At 48.6% G+C, this 12,344-nt stretch overlaps 1 protein-coding gene across 3 annotated transcripts in view; it reads left to right on the top strand.

Moving 5' to 3' along the window:
- Positions 1-12,344, top strand: part of LOC139273181 (utrophin-like) — a 476,555-nt gene that overhangs the window by 47,856 nt on the left and 416,355 nt on the right. For all 3 annotated transcript variants that reach the window (XM_070889721.1, XM_070889722.1, XM_070889723.1), the window contains 2 exons: positions 10,901-11,071; positions 12,117-12,296. In XM_070889721.1, the coding sequence (XP_070745822.1) occupies positions 10,901-11,071; positions 12,117-12,296 (351 nt within the window). The remainder of the gene's footprint in view (positions 1-10,900; positions 11,072-12,116; positions 12,297-12,344) is intronic.

Raw genomic sequence — 12,344 nt, 5'->3', positions numbered from 1 at the left:
TGAAAAACAGTGCCGGGATCTCTGCACCAGGCGCACTACAGTGGGCGTGCATGTGCAGTAGCTCCAGGCGCCCAAAACTGTGTTGGGAGGGGCCCAAAAGCACACAGCCCCTAGCCCTGGCCGAATGCCTCACTGGGGCTGCGTGGTTCAGGATGCACCTCCCATGCCATCTCCTGCTTCCTCCCGACCCTCCCTCTCTTTCTTCCCCACCCCCCGGACTCGACTCCCGCTCCCCTGCACCCCCCGCTCCCCCCGGACCCGACTCGACTCCTCTGCCCCCCGGACCCGACTCGACGACTCCTGCCCCCGGACTGGACCGGATCCGACTCGACCCCCGGACCCGACTCGACCCGAACCCCGGACACCTACCTTTAAATCTGGTGCTGGGGGCGGGCTCTCCCCAAAGTCTTGGGCCCGGCCTGTTCAGCCCTTCCCTCTTCTCCCTCTCCCCCCCCTCCTCTTTCTCCTCCCTCCCCTCCCTTCTCCTCCCTCCCCTCCTCTTCTCCTCTTTCCCCCCCTCCCTCTTCTCCTCCCCCCCCTCCTCTTCTCCTCCCCCCTCTCTTCTCCCTTCCCCCCCCCTCTTCTCCCTCCCCCCCCTCTTCTCCCCTCCCCCCCCCTCTTCTCCCTCCCCCCCCCTCTTCTCCCTCCCCCCCCCCTCTTCTCCCTCCCCCCCCTCTTCTCCCCTCCCCCCTCCTCTTCTCCCCCCCCTCCTCTTTTCTCCCCCCCCCTCTTCACCCCCCCTTCTTCTCCCCCCCCTTCCTTCTCTTCCCCCCCTTCTCTTCCCCCCCCTTCTCTTCCCCCCCCTTCTCTTCCCCCCCCTCTCTTTCTCCCCCCCCTCTTCTTCTCCCCCCTCCTCTTCTTCCCCCCCTCCTCTCTTCCCCCCCCTCCTCTCTTCCCCCCCCTCCTCTCTTCCCCCCCTCCCTCTTCCCCCCCCCTCCTCTCTTCCCCCCCTCCTCTCTTCCCCCCCTCCTCTCTTCCCCCCCCCCTCTTCTCTTCCCCCCCCTCTCTCTCCCCCCACCTCTTCTCTTTCCCCCCCCTCTTCTCTTCCCCCCCCCTCTCCTCTTCCCCCCCTCCTTCTCTCCCCCCCTCTCTCCCCCCCCCCTTCTCTCCCCCCCCTTCTCTTCCCCCCCTTCTCTCCCCCCTTCTCTCCCCCCCTTCTCTCCCCCCCCTTCTCTCCCCCCCCTTCTCTCCCCCCCCTTCTCTCCCCCCCCTTCTCCTCCCCCCCCCTTCTCTCCCCCCCCCCTTCTCTCCCCCCCCCTCTTCTCTCCCCCCCCCTCTTTCTCTCCCCCCCCTCTTCTCTTCCCCCCCCTCTTCTCTTCCCCCCCCTCTTCTCTTCCCCCCCCTTCTTCTCTTCCCACCCCCTCTTCTCTTCCCACCCCCTCTTCTCTTCCCCACCCCCCTCTTCTCTTCCCCCCTCCTCTCTCTTCCCCCCTCTTCCCCCCCCTCTTCTCTTCCCCCCCTCTTCTCTTCCCCCCCCCTCTTCTCTTCCCCCCCCCTCTTCTCTTCCCCCCCCCTCTTCTCTTCCCCCCCCCTCTTCTCTTCCCCCCCCCTCTTCTCTTCCCCCCCTCTTCTCTTCCCCCCCTCTTCTCTTCCCCCCTCTTCTCTTCCCCCCTCTTCTCTTCCCCCCCCTCTTCTCTTCCCCCCCTCTTCTCTTCCCCCCCTCTTCTCTTCCCCCCCCCTCTTCTCTTCCCCCCCCCTCTTCTCTTCCCCCCTCTTCTCTTCCCCCCTCTTTCTCTTCCCCCCCCCCTCTTCTCTTCCCACCCCCCTCTTCTCTTCCCACCCCCTCTTCTCTTCCCCCCCCTCTTCTCTTCCCCCCCCTCTTCTCTCCCCCCCTCTTCTCTTCCCCCCCCCTCTTCTCTTCCCCCCCCCTCTTCTCTTCCCCCCCCCTCTTCTCTCCCCCCCTCTTCTCTCCCCCCCCCTTCTCTTCCCCCCCCTCTTCTCTTCCCCCCCCTCTTCTCTTCCCCCCCTCTTCTCTTCCCCCCCCTCTTCTCTTCCCCCCCCCTCTTCTCTTCCCCCCCCCTCTTCTCTTCCCCCCCCTCTTCTCTTCCCCCCCTCTTCTCTTCCCCCCCCTCTTCTCTTCCCCCCCTCTTCTCTTCCCCCCCCTCTTCTCTTCCCCCCCCTCTTCTCTTCCCCCCTCTTCTCTTCCCCCCCCTCTTCTCTTCCCCCCCCCCTCTTCTCTTCCCCCCCCCTCTTCTCTTCCCCCCCCCTCTTCTCTTCCCCCCCCTCTTCTCTTCCCCCCCCCTCTTCTCTTCCCCCCCCCTCTTCTCTTCCCCCCCCCCTCTTCTCTTCCCCCCCCTCTTCTCTTCCCTCCCCCTCTTCTCTTCCCCCCCTCTTCTCTTCCCCCCCCTCTTCTCTTCCCCCCCCCTCTTCTCTTCCCCCCCCCCCTCTTCTCTTCTTCCCCCCCCCTCTTCTCTTCCCCCCCCCCCGCTTCTCTCCTCTCCTCCTCTCTCTCTCTCTCTCTCTCTCTCCTCCTCTCTCTCCTCTCTCCTCTCCTCCTCTCTCCCCTCTCCCCCTCCCTGACAGAAACACAGAGTGATACGCTGGGTCCCAACACACTGTTGAAGGGCTCCCGGTGCTGCAGTCGGTAAGTAGAAATGTTTGATTTTTAAAAACATTTTTATTTATTTTTTTTAATTAATTTTTTTTGATTGATTTATTGATGTATTTATCGTTTATTATTGATGATGGCTCTTTATTTGTAAAACTGAAGTGTTTAATGTTTGTAAACTTCCCTTTAAACCGCCCCCCCCCCCCCCCATTCTCTACGCCTGATTTGTAACCTACGCCTGATTTTCTAAGTGTAGGCAAGGTTTTTCTGAGTGTACAAAAATCGACACTTACTCCATTCTAAGTTAATTTGGAGTAAGTTTTCACTGCCTAAACTTTCAAAACTGGCGTAAGTGGCCGGACACTCACCCTTTTGAAAAAAAAAAATCTGTTCCAAACTGAAACTGTTCTAACTGACTAGAACTGGAGCAAACTAAATGCCGAGAATTGCAATTTCTAAGATACTCCATTCTAAACCAGTTGCTCCAAAAAAACAGGAGCAACTCAGGCCGAAACTTGGCCCCATAACGAGCAATGCACAGGAAGGTGCAGCCTAAAACCTCCGAAGTACAAGAGGTTTCAAGTACAATTTATACAGGTTTTGGAGAGGAGCACCCTCCTACAAAATCCTCGATAGGTCTAATTCTATCAGCGAAGTTACATTGATTTGTCGACTCTTATCAAACTATCGCTGAGTGGTATTTGCAATTGCCCATCTTCTATGGTGGTCCATGACTAGCACTTTGCCACAGTATAACAGACGCCTAAACAGGCTTCCTTATCTCTTCCTCAGAGACTTCTGATCAACAACTGCTGATTTTGCTGTTTAAGTATTAGAGGTTACGGATTCAGTTTAATGCGTTATACGTTTGTGCTACCCCCAAAGCAAGCACTCTACTCGGAACTCGTCCACGGCAAACAAGCCAAAGGCGGGCAGAGGAAACGTTACAAGGACACCCTCAAAGCCTCCCTGATAAAGTGCGACATCCCCACTGACACCTGGGAGTCCTTGGCCATAGATCGCCCTAAGTGGAGGAAGTGCATTCGGGAGGGTGCTGAGCTCCTTAAGTATTGTCACCGAGAGCATGCAGAAATCAAGCGCAGGCAGCGGAAGGAGCGTGCGGCAAACCAGGCTCCCTGCCCACTCTTTCCCTCAACGACTATCTGTCCCACCTGTGACAGAGACTGTGGTTCTCGTATTGGACTGTACAGCCACCCAAGAACTCATGCTAAGAGCGGAAGCAAGTCTTGCTCGATTCCGAGGACTGCTTATGATGACCGACATAAACAAGTGTTACATACGTAGGCAATTATACAGACCCTCCTAATACTGATTTCGCTACCTTCAGCATAATTCTGACCACCTATTTGCAACTCTTACAATTTATCCCTTGCATTGTGTTGTGGTTTTTGACCCAGAGCAGCAGTTTGAGGAGTTAAGTAGTTGTGGGAGTGGTTACAGTTGTCAGCATTCCGGCTAAAGAAGGGGAACATCAGCTGAGGTCCGTGCTTCTAATCGGTGTGTGGGCACATGTAGCGTGAGGGCTGGATCAGACCCATTGCCGAATAGCCTGTTCATACTATATAGGCTCGAGTGTGAGGAGTGGCCAATTGGATGAGGTACCAGCGGCAGCCTGCAGTATTGTCCCTTACCATGAGTTGCAAGATTAGAGTTGAAGGAAACTGTGGGCCTGTTGAGTGGAGGCAAGGTGCTTGGATGATTGGATAGGATTTAGTTGGTGGAGTCATGATGGATAAAGTAATGGATTGAGGCTAGCATGGTGTCGTGCGTCCCATGGGGTGGTGGCTGGCGGTCCGAATGGAATGAAAGGGGGTAGTGATGGTGGGAAGAGGAGATGTGATAGGAAAGTAAAATATAATAGTGAAGAGGGAGATGGTGCCAGAGGAGTTGAGGTTTGGAGTGAGTGTGCACACGAGTGGACAAGGTAGACTTCAAAAACTATGATTGGCCCTCAGCATCTGGAATTATCTTGCAACAATCAGCCATCGAACTCATCCATCTAGCAAGACCCTAAAATCCCCCAATTGCAGCTTAATTATGGGACATAAATGTGGACATTTTTTCTGATTTTTGCAGAGTTGCACATCACACCACAATCTACTTCAAACCGTTTCTCTCAGTTCTTGCAGTACAAGTTCTTGCCGATAACATCGAAGGATCCCTTGGCTGTCTCTGCGTCATGCTGGTTTAAATCCCACTGACTCATGCTAGTGGCCAATTATTTACACACTCATTTAGCTGCTTGTGGTTCATTAACAGCCTCGATTAAAGATTTTTTTTAATGCACTTAAATTATTTGTAAGTTGATCTCACCATGTAACCACTGAGGTCACCTGATATTTGCAGGTCTTTTTCATAGACTTTACAGTACAGTGAAATTCGGCTACTGGAAAAGTATATTCAGCCACTGATGTACATCATATGGAGAGCTTCAGGTGAAAGGTTAATCGGTGGAATTACTCGAGTAATGCCTAAAAAGTACATACATGTAGCTGTACTTTTAAATCACAATGTTTTGCACTGGAATAAGTGTGGGATACAGTGGGCTCAGCTCAGTCTCTGCTTCGGCAAAATGTTAGGAATGACCTTTCTGATCAGAAAGGGTGTCACAAATTGCAAATCTATTTTAAATATGTGGAGTTTGTTTTTGAAATCCGGTTTGTTTTGGTTTCATTTTTTTCTCAGTTTAGAAAATATTGTATTAGCATTCATACATCAACATAGGGACAGGAGTCGGCCATTCATCCCCTTGAGCCTGTTCCACCATTCATTTAGATCACAGCTGATCTGTACCTCAACTCCATTTATTTGCTTTTGCTCTGCATCACTTGGTGCGCTTGCCCAATAAAAATTTCAGTCTTGAATATTTCAATTGATCCACATCCAGCAAGTTCGATATTTCCACTACCCTTTGTGTGAAAAAGTGCTTACTGAGAAGCATAAATGGCTTTGCTCCAGTTTTAAGATTATGCTCCCTTATTCTGGATTGCCACACCAGAGTAAATAGTTTATCTATTTACCCTATTAAATCCTTTTTATCATTTTAGACACCTTAATTTGGTCACCCTTCAACCATCTAAACGCAAGTGAATAAGAACTTAAGAAATAGGAGCAGGCGAAGACCAAATGGCCCATCGAGCCAGCTCCACCATTGAATAAGATCACTGCAGATCTTTTACGTCAATTTCACTTTCTCGTCCATCCCCATATCCCTTGATTACCTTCGTGCCCAAATGATCCCTGTCTTGAATATAGTCATCGACTGAGTATCCACAGCCCTCTGGGGTGGAGAATTCCAAACATTCGCAATCCTTTGAGTGAAGACATTTCTCATCATCTCAGTCCTAAATGGCTGACCCCTTATCCTGAAATCATGGCCCTTAGTTCTGGACTCTCCAGCCAGGGGGAAACAGCCTCTCAGATTCCACCGTGGACAGGTTAGATGAGTGGGCCAATGCATGGCAGATGCAATATAATGTGGATAAATGTGAGGTTATCTACTTTGGGGGCAAAAACACAAAGGCAGAATATTATCTGAATGGCGGCAGATTAGGAAAGGGGGAGGTGCAACGAGACCTGGTTGTCATGGTTCATCAGTCATTGAAAGCTGGCATGCAGGTACAGCAGGCGGTGAAGAAGGCAAATGGTATGTTGGCCTTTAAAACCAGGGGATTTGAGTATAGGAGCAGGGAAGTCTTAAAGCAGTTGTGCAGGGCCTTAGTGAGATCTCCCCTGGAATATTGTGTTCAGTTTTGATCTCCTAATCTGAGGAAGGACGTTCTTGCTATTGAGGGAGTGCAGCGAAGGTTCATCAGACTGATTCCTGGGATGGCGGGACTGACATATGAGGAGAGACTGGATCAACTGGACCTTTATACACTGGAGTTTAGAAGGATGAGAGGGGATCTCATAGAAATATAGAATATTCTGATGGGACTGGACAGGTTAGATGCGGGAAGAATGTTCCCGATGTTGGGGACGTCCAGAACCAGGGGACACAGTCTTGGGATAAGGGGTAGAACATTTCGGACTGAGATGAGGAGAAACTTCTTCACTGAGTTGTTAACCTGTGGAATTCCCTGCCGCAGAGAGTTGTTGATGCCAGTTCATTGGATATATTCAAGAGAGAGTTAGATATGGCTCTTGCGGCTAAAGGGATCAAGGGGTATGGAGAGAAAGCAGGAAAGGGGTACTGAGAATGATCAGCCATGATCTTATTGAATGGTGGTGCAGGCTCGAAGGGCCGAATGGCCTACTCCACTTATTTTCTATGTTTTTGTTGAGCCCTCGAAGAATTTTGTTTGTTTCAATGAAATCATCTTTCATAAGACAATACACACAAGAATATAACAAGAAATAGGAGCAGGAGTAGGGCATACAATCCCTCCAGCATGCTCCACCATTCAATATATTAGCATGGATAGATGATTGGCTAACTAACAGAACAGAGAACCTGGATAAATGGGTCATTTTCCAGTTGGCAAACAGTAACTAATGGGGTGCCGCAGGGATCGGTGCTGGGGCCTCAACTATTTACAATCTACATTAATGACTTGGATGAAGGGACCGCGTGTAATGTAGCCAAGTTTGCTGATGATACAAAGATGGGTAGGAAAGCAAATTGTGAGGAGAACACACAAAATCTTCAAAGGGATATAGACAGGCTAAGTGAGTGGGAAAATAATTGACAGATGAAATATATTATGGGAAAATGTGAGGTTATCCACTTTGGCAGAAAAAATAGAAAAGCAAATTATAATTTAAATGGAGAAAAATTGCGAAGTGCTGCAGTACAGAGGGACTTGGGGGCTGGGGGAGGGGGGGCGTTCCTTGTGCATGAAACACAGTTAGTATGCAGGTACAGCAAGTAATCAGGAAGGCAAATGGAATGTTGGCCTTTATTGCAAGGGGGATAGAGTATAAAAGCAGAGAAGTCCTGCGAAAACTATACAGAGTATTGGTGAGGCCACACCTAGAGTACTGCGTACAGTTTTGGTTTCCGTATTTAAGGAAGGATATACTTGCATTGGAGGCTTTTCAGAGAAGGTTCACTAGGTTGATTCTGGAGATGAGGGGGTTGGCTTATGAAGGTAAGTTGAGTAGGTTGGTCCTATACTCATTAGCTTTCAGAACAATGAGAGGTGATCTTATTGAAACATATAAGATAATGGCCCAGAAATCTTGGCCTCCCCGGATGCGTACTGAGTGTGTACGGACCCGGGAAGGCATCGCAAAAGCCGGTTTTCAGTGCACAATGCGCATGCGCTGAAAACTGGCTTTATCGATCTGTCAAGCTCCAGCTTGACAGATCCGCCACATCTCGGGCGCAAGAACATTTGCATGGGTAAGATTGCGGTATTTACCCATATCGGTCAGCAAATGTCCTGAAAACTCTTGTGCCTGATAAAAGCAGGCGCATAGCCTAATTTTACAGGCTTAATAGTTTTAAAACACACAAAAACATGAAATAAAATTTTAAAAACACATTTTATTGTTTGAAAACCCTGCCCACTACGAAATGTTTATTTTAAACCCTAATTTTAAAAACCTTTATTAAAATCAGATTTTTTTTTTCTGTTTCATTTTAATTATGTGAGGCGTGTTTTTTATTTTTTATGTTTAGTGTGTTTGCTGTTCATGAGAACAAAAAGCAATGAGAACTCGTAGATACGGAGTTCTCATTGTTATTAATGAGGAAGCTGTAGAATACTGTACCTGATTGGTTGTGCAGTCACACGTGACTGCACCTTCTGTGTCCAAACCTGGAGGTCAGGAGCGCAATTCGCAGCGTGGGAAGAGAAGTCCTCCCCACCGGAATCCCACGCTCCTCCGGGACCACCGAAAGAAGCCTCTGACTGGAATTTCAGGGCCACTGAGGGCGCTTGACAAGGTGGATGCAGAGATGATATTTCCACTCATAGGGAAACTAAAACGAGGGGACATAGTCTCAGAATAAGGGGCCACCCATTTAAAACTGAGATGAGGAGGAATTTCTTCTGAGTTGTAAATCTATGGAATTCTTTGCCCCAGAGAACTGTGGAGGCTGGGTCATTGAATATATTTAAGGCGGCGATAGACGGATTTTTGAGCGATAAGGGAATAAAGGGTTATGGGAAGTGGGCAGGGAAGTGGAGCTGAGTCCATAATCAGATCACCGTGATCTTATTAAATGGCGGAGCAGGCTCGAGATGCCAAATAGCCTACTCCTGCTCCTATTTCTTATGTTCTTAATAAGATCATGGCTGACCATCATCCTCAACTCCACTCTTCTGCCCAATCTCCATATCCCTTGATTCCCCTAGAGTCCAAAAATCTATTTATCTCCGCCTTGAATATATTTAACGATTCAGCATCCACAGCGCTCTGGTCAAGAATTTCAGAGATTCACGACCCTCTGAGTAAAGAACTTCCTCCTCATCTCGGTTTTAAATGGCCTACCCCTTATCCTGAAACTATGCTCCCTAGCTTTCGACTCTCCAGGCAGTGAACATAACCTCTCAGCATCTACCTTGTCAATCTCCTTCAGAATCTTTTATATTTCAATGAGATAACCTCCAGAGAGTATAGGCCCATTCTATGCAATCTCTCATCATAGGACAGCACTCTCATCCCAGGAATCAATCTAGTGAACCTCCATTGTACTGCCTCCATGGCAAATATATCCTTCCTTAGATAAGGAGACCAAAACTGAGATCACCTCTCATTCTTCTAAACTCCATAGAATGTAGGTCCATTCTACCAGCCAAGTTCATGCAATCTACCCTCATAATTTAATCCTTTCTTGGCCTGGTATGTCTGGTAAATTTGCGCTGTATCTCCTCCAAGGCCAATATAGCTTTCCTGAGGTGTGGTGCTCAAAACTGAATGCTGTTCTCCAGATGGGGTCTGACCAAGGCTCTGTGCAACTGAACCATCACTTCCTCCCCTTTGTATTCCAGACCCCTTGAGAGAAAGGCCAACATTCCATTAGCTTAATTACTTTTCCTACCTGTCTACCAGCTTGCAGACTGTCAGCAATGCCCTCTTTGGCTAGCATCATCCAGGCATGACTTTCCCAACTGATTTTCCTTCTTTCCATCTGGAAGATGCTGGGGCTTCACTCAGTGCTTCATCCTCACCCTCCTCCTTCCACTCTAGAGATTTAAGCATAAAAATCTAGGCTGACACTCCATTGCAGTACCGAGGCAGTGCTGCACTGTTGGAGGTGTCGGCTTTCGGGTGAGATGTTAAACCGAAGCCCCGCCGGCTCTTCCAGGTGACGTTAAAGATCCCATGGAACTGTTTCAAAGAAGAGCGGGGAGTTCACCCCGGTGTCCTGGCCACTATTTATCCCTCAATCAACATCATTAAACCAGGTATCAGATCATGATCATATTGCTGTCCATGGGATCTTCCTGTGTGCAAGTTGGTCCTGGTCCTGGCATCTGTAAACTTTTCAATAGAGTATTGCTGGGTCACGGTTGGAGGAAGAGGGAGATGGTATTCACTAATTTAATTTGCAGAGGAAATATAGTTGGAGTGTTCCTCTTACTTTTGTATTGTGATATCAGTTGTTTTGTGCACTATATATGTCTCTGAGATAGCAGTAATAGACATTTTGGTGCAATTTCTTATTAACTGACTGTCATAATTAAGGGAAGCAACAGATTTGCAGCATGTCTAGCCTGGACCTGTGGGTGGCCACCTTGACCGGGCCCAGGAACAAACCCATGGGGAAGGTCCTATGACTTGCCCACCCACCCGCACAGTGGGTGGCCAAAGATCAGGAAGGTGGGACTGATGTGGAGCCAGAAGTTGAGGAGCAACCTCTTCAAATAGTGCAAGAGGCGCTGCAACCTTTCACAATTAAAGTTATGGAACACCATCTTGTCCCGACCTCCTGGGATTCCTTAAAATAGGACTGCTCTGGGCAACACTCCATCCCAGATTCCCGATGGAGCAGCGGAGGACTCCTGCGTGCAGAGCCCTCTACTAGGGACCCCACGCCTTCGCTGGATGGCAAGGTGTATGCCAGGGCATGTCCGGACGGTGAGATGGAATGCCAGGGCTTTTCAGGACAGTGAGATGGAATGCCAGGGCGTGTCCAGGTGGGAGATGAGGGCAATGAAGTGGAGAGTGTGCTGGAGCAGCACGTACAGGGAATCCCTCTGTGCAGAGTATAATGGCTGGATGGAGTTTCCTAGAGTAGGCTCGAGTTGTGAGATGCAAGTTCCCCATGGAGATTTGGGGGCTTCACATCAATGAGAAACTCCACTCAGCTTTACCAAGGCAATTTTACTTTATAATTTGATAGCAGACCCATCTTTCACATGCATTGCTTTTTCATTGCAGGTCACAGAAGGAAAACAGGACCTAGAAAAAGCCTTGCAGCTATCTCGCAAGTGGAAGAATGAGACCAAGTCACTTTCAGAGTGGTTGGCAGCTACAGAATATGAAATGATCCAAAAGTCATCTGCTGTTGGAATACCTGTTAACTTGGATTCAGAAATTAAATGGGCAAGAGTGAGTATATTTATTCCCTCTCGATTAAGGATTGGCTAATTTTGCTCTTTTCGCCGACTCACTTGTTGGCAGCTGGGCGTCATTACATGGGGACCTTCAACTTTGAATTGTGATTTGGTTGTTTTACAGATGTCTTTTCAGGAGCGAAATCAGGAAGCAGTTTTTCACTATGGAGTTGAGATACATTTCAGCCATGAGCTAATTTAATGGCAAAGCAGGCACAAGGGCCTGAATGACCTCCTTGTGTCCCTATCTCCCTGTGGCATGTGCCATTCCTGGGCAAAAGGGTGGGTTTGTAGCATTGTGTACCCAGTTGCTGGGAATAAAGGAAGATTGGGCTGACCTTACAAAGTATTTCCAGCACAGCAACAGGCCATTCGGTCCATGGGTCCATGCCAGTATTTATGTGCCACATGAGTCTCCTCCCACCCCATGTTGCTGAATGTTTCATTGTAGGGAGTTTTTTTACTGAGCATTTCCCTTCGGATGGTAGAACATAGGAACAGGACTAGGCCATTCAGCCCCTTGAAACTGTCGTAAAGATGGTTGAAGTAATTGCTTTGAAATGATTGGTATCAAAAAGATGAAGAAAGCGATGATCAAAGCTTGCACCCTTCCACAATCCTTTACTAAAAGGTACCGTAAAGTTTTTCTTGAAGGTATTTACCCTTACATGAGGGCACATAACATTTCTCACTTGGCATGCCTCCTCATGACCAGTTTACAAGGTAGAAGATGATCCAAGAAATCAGAGCACCAATGCACATCAATAATAAACTTGGTGTAGGTTGTAAGTGAAATGTACAATATTGTCGGTGACATGGCTGAACAAATAGCCATGCATGCATAACCTGCGTTACAGTATGGTGTCTTGTCATGTTGCATTCAGATCTTTATCACAGGGTCATACCAGAATACATGTGACAGGTTTTGGTGCGTTATTTATCTTATTCCAAACCTAGCTTTTTAAGAGGGATACGTGGTTTATGCAATCAATATGGATTTGTTTATTAAGAGTGAGTAACATATAAATCTTTTTTTACAGCTAATTCTAAAAGATTTGGAGGCGAGGAAAGCTGATCTGGGTAGCATCACTGAGAGTAGTGCTGCACTGCAGGGTCTGGTAGAAGGCAGTGAACGCGTTCTGGAGCATAACCTGTGCACACTGAACACTGGTTGGAACAGGGTCCGCACTCTGACACAGGGGTGGTGTGGTAGACTGCTGGTAAGTAATGTAAGCTATAGAAATACAACTTGTTGTTGTAATTGCACC

Source organism: Pristiophorus japonicus, chromosome 9 (genome assembly GCF_044704955.1).
Source record: "Pristiophorus japonicus isolate sPriJap1 chromosome 9, sPriJap1.hap1, whole genome shotgun sequence".
Lineage (NCBI taxonomy): Eukaryota > Metazoa > Chordata > Chondrichthyes > Pristiophoridae > Pristiophorus > Pristiophorus japonicus.
This window is presented reverse-complemented; position numbering and strand designations above follow the sequence as displayed.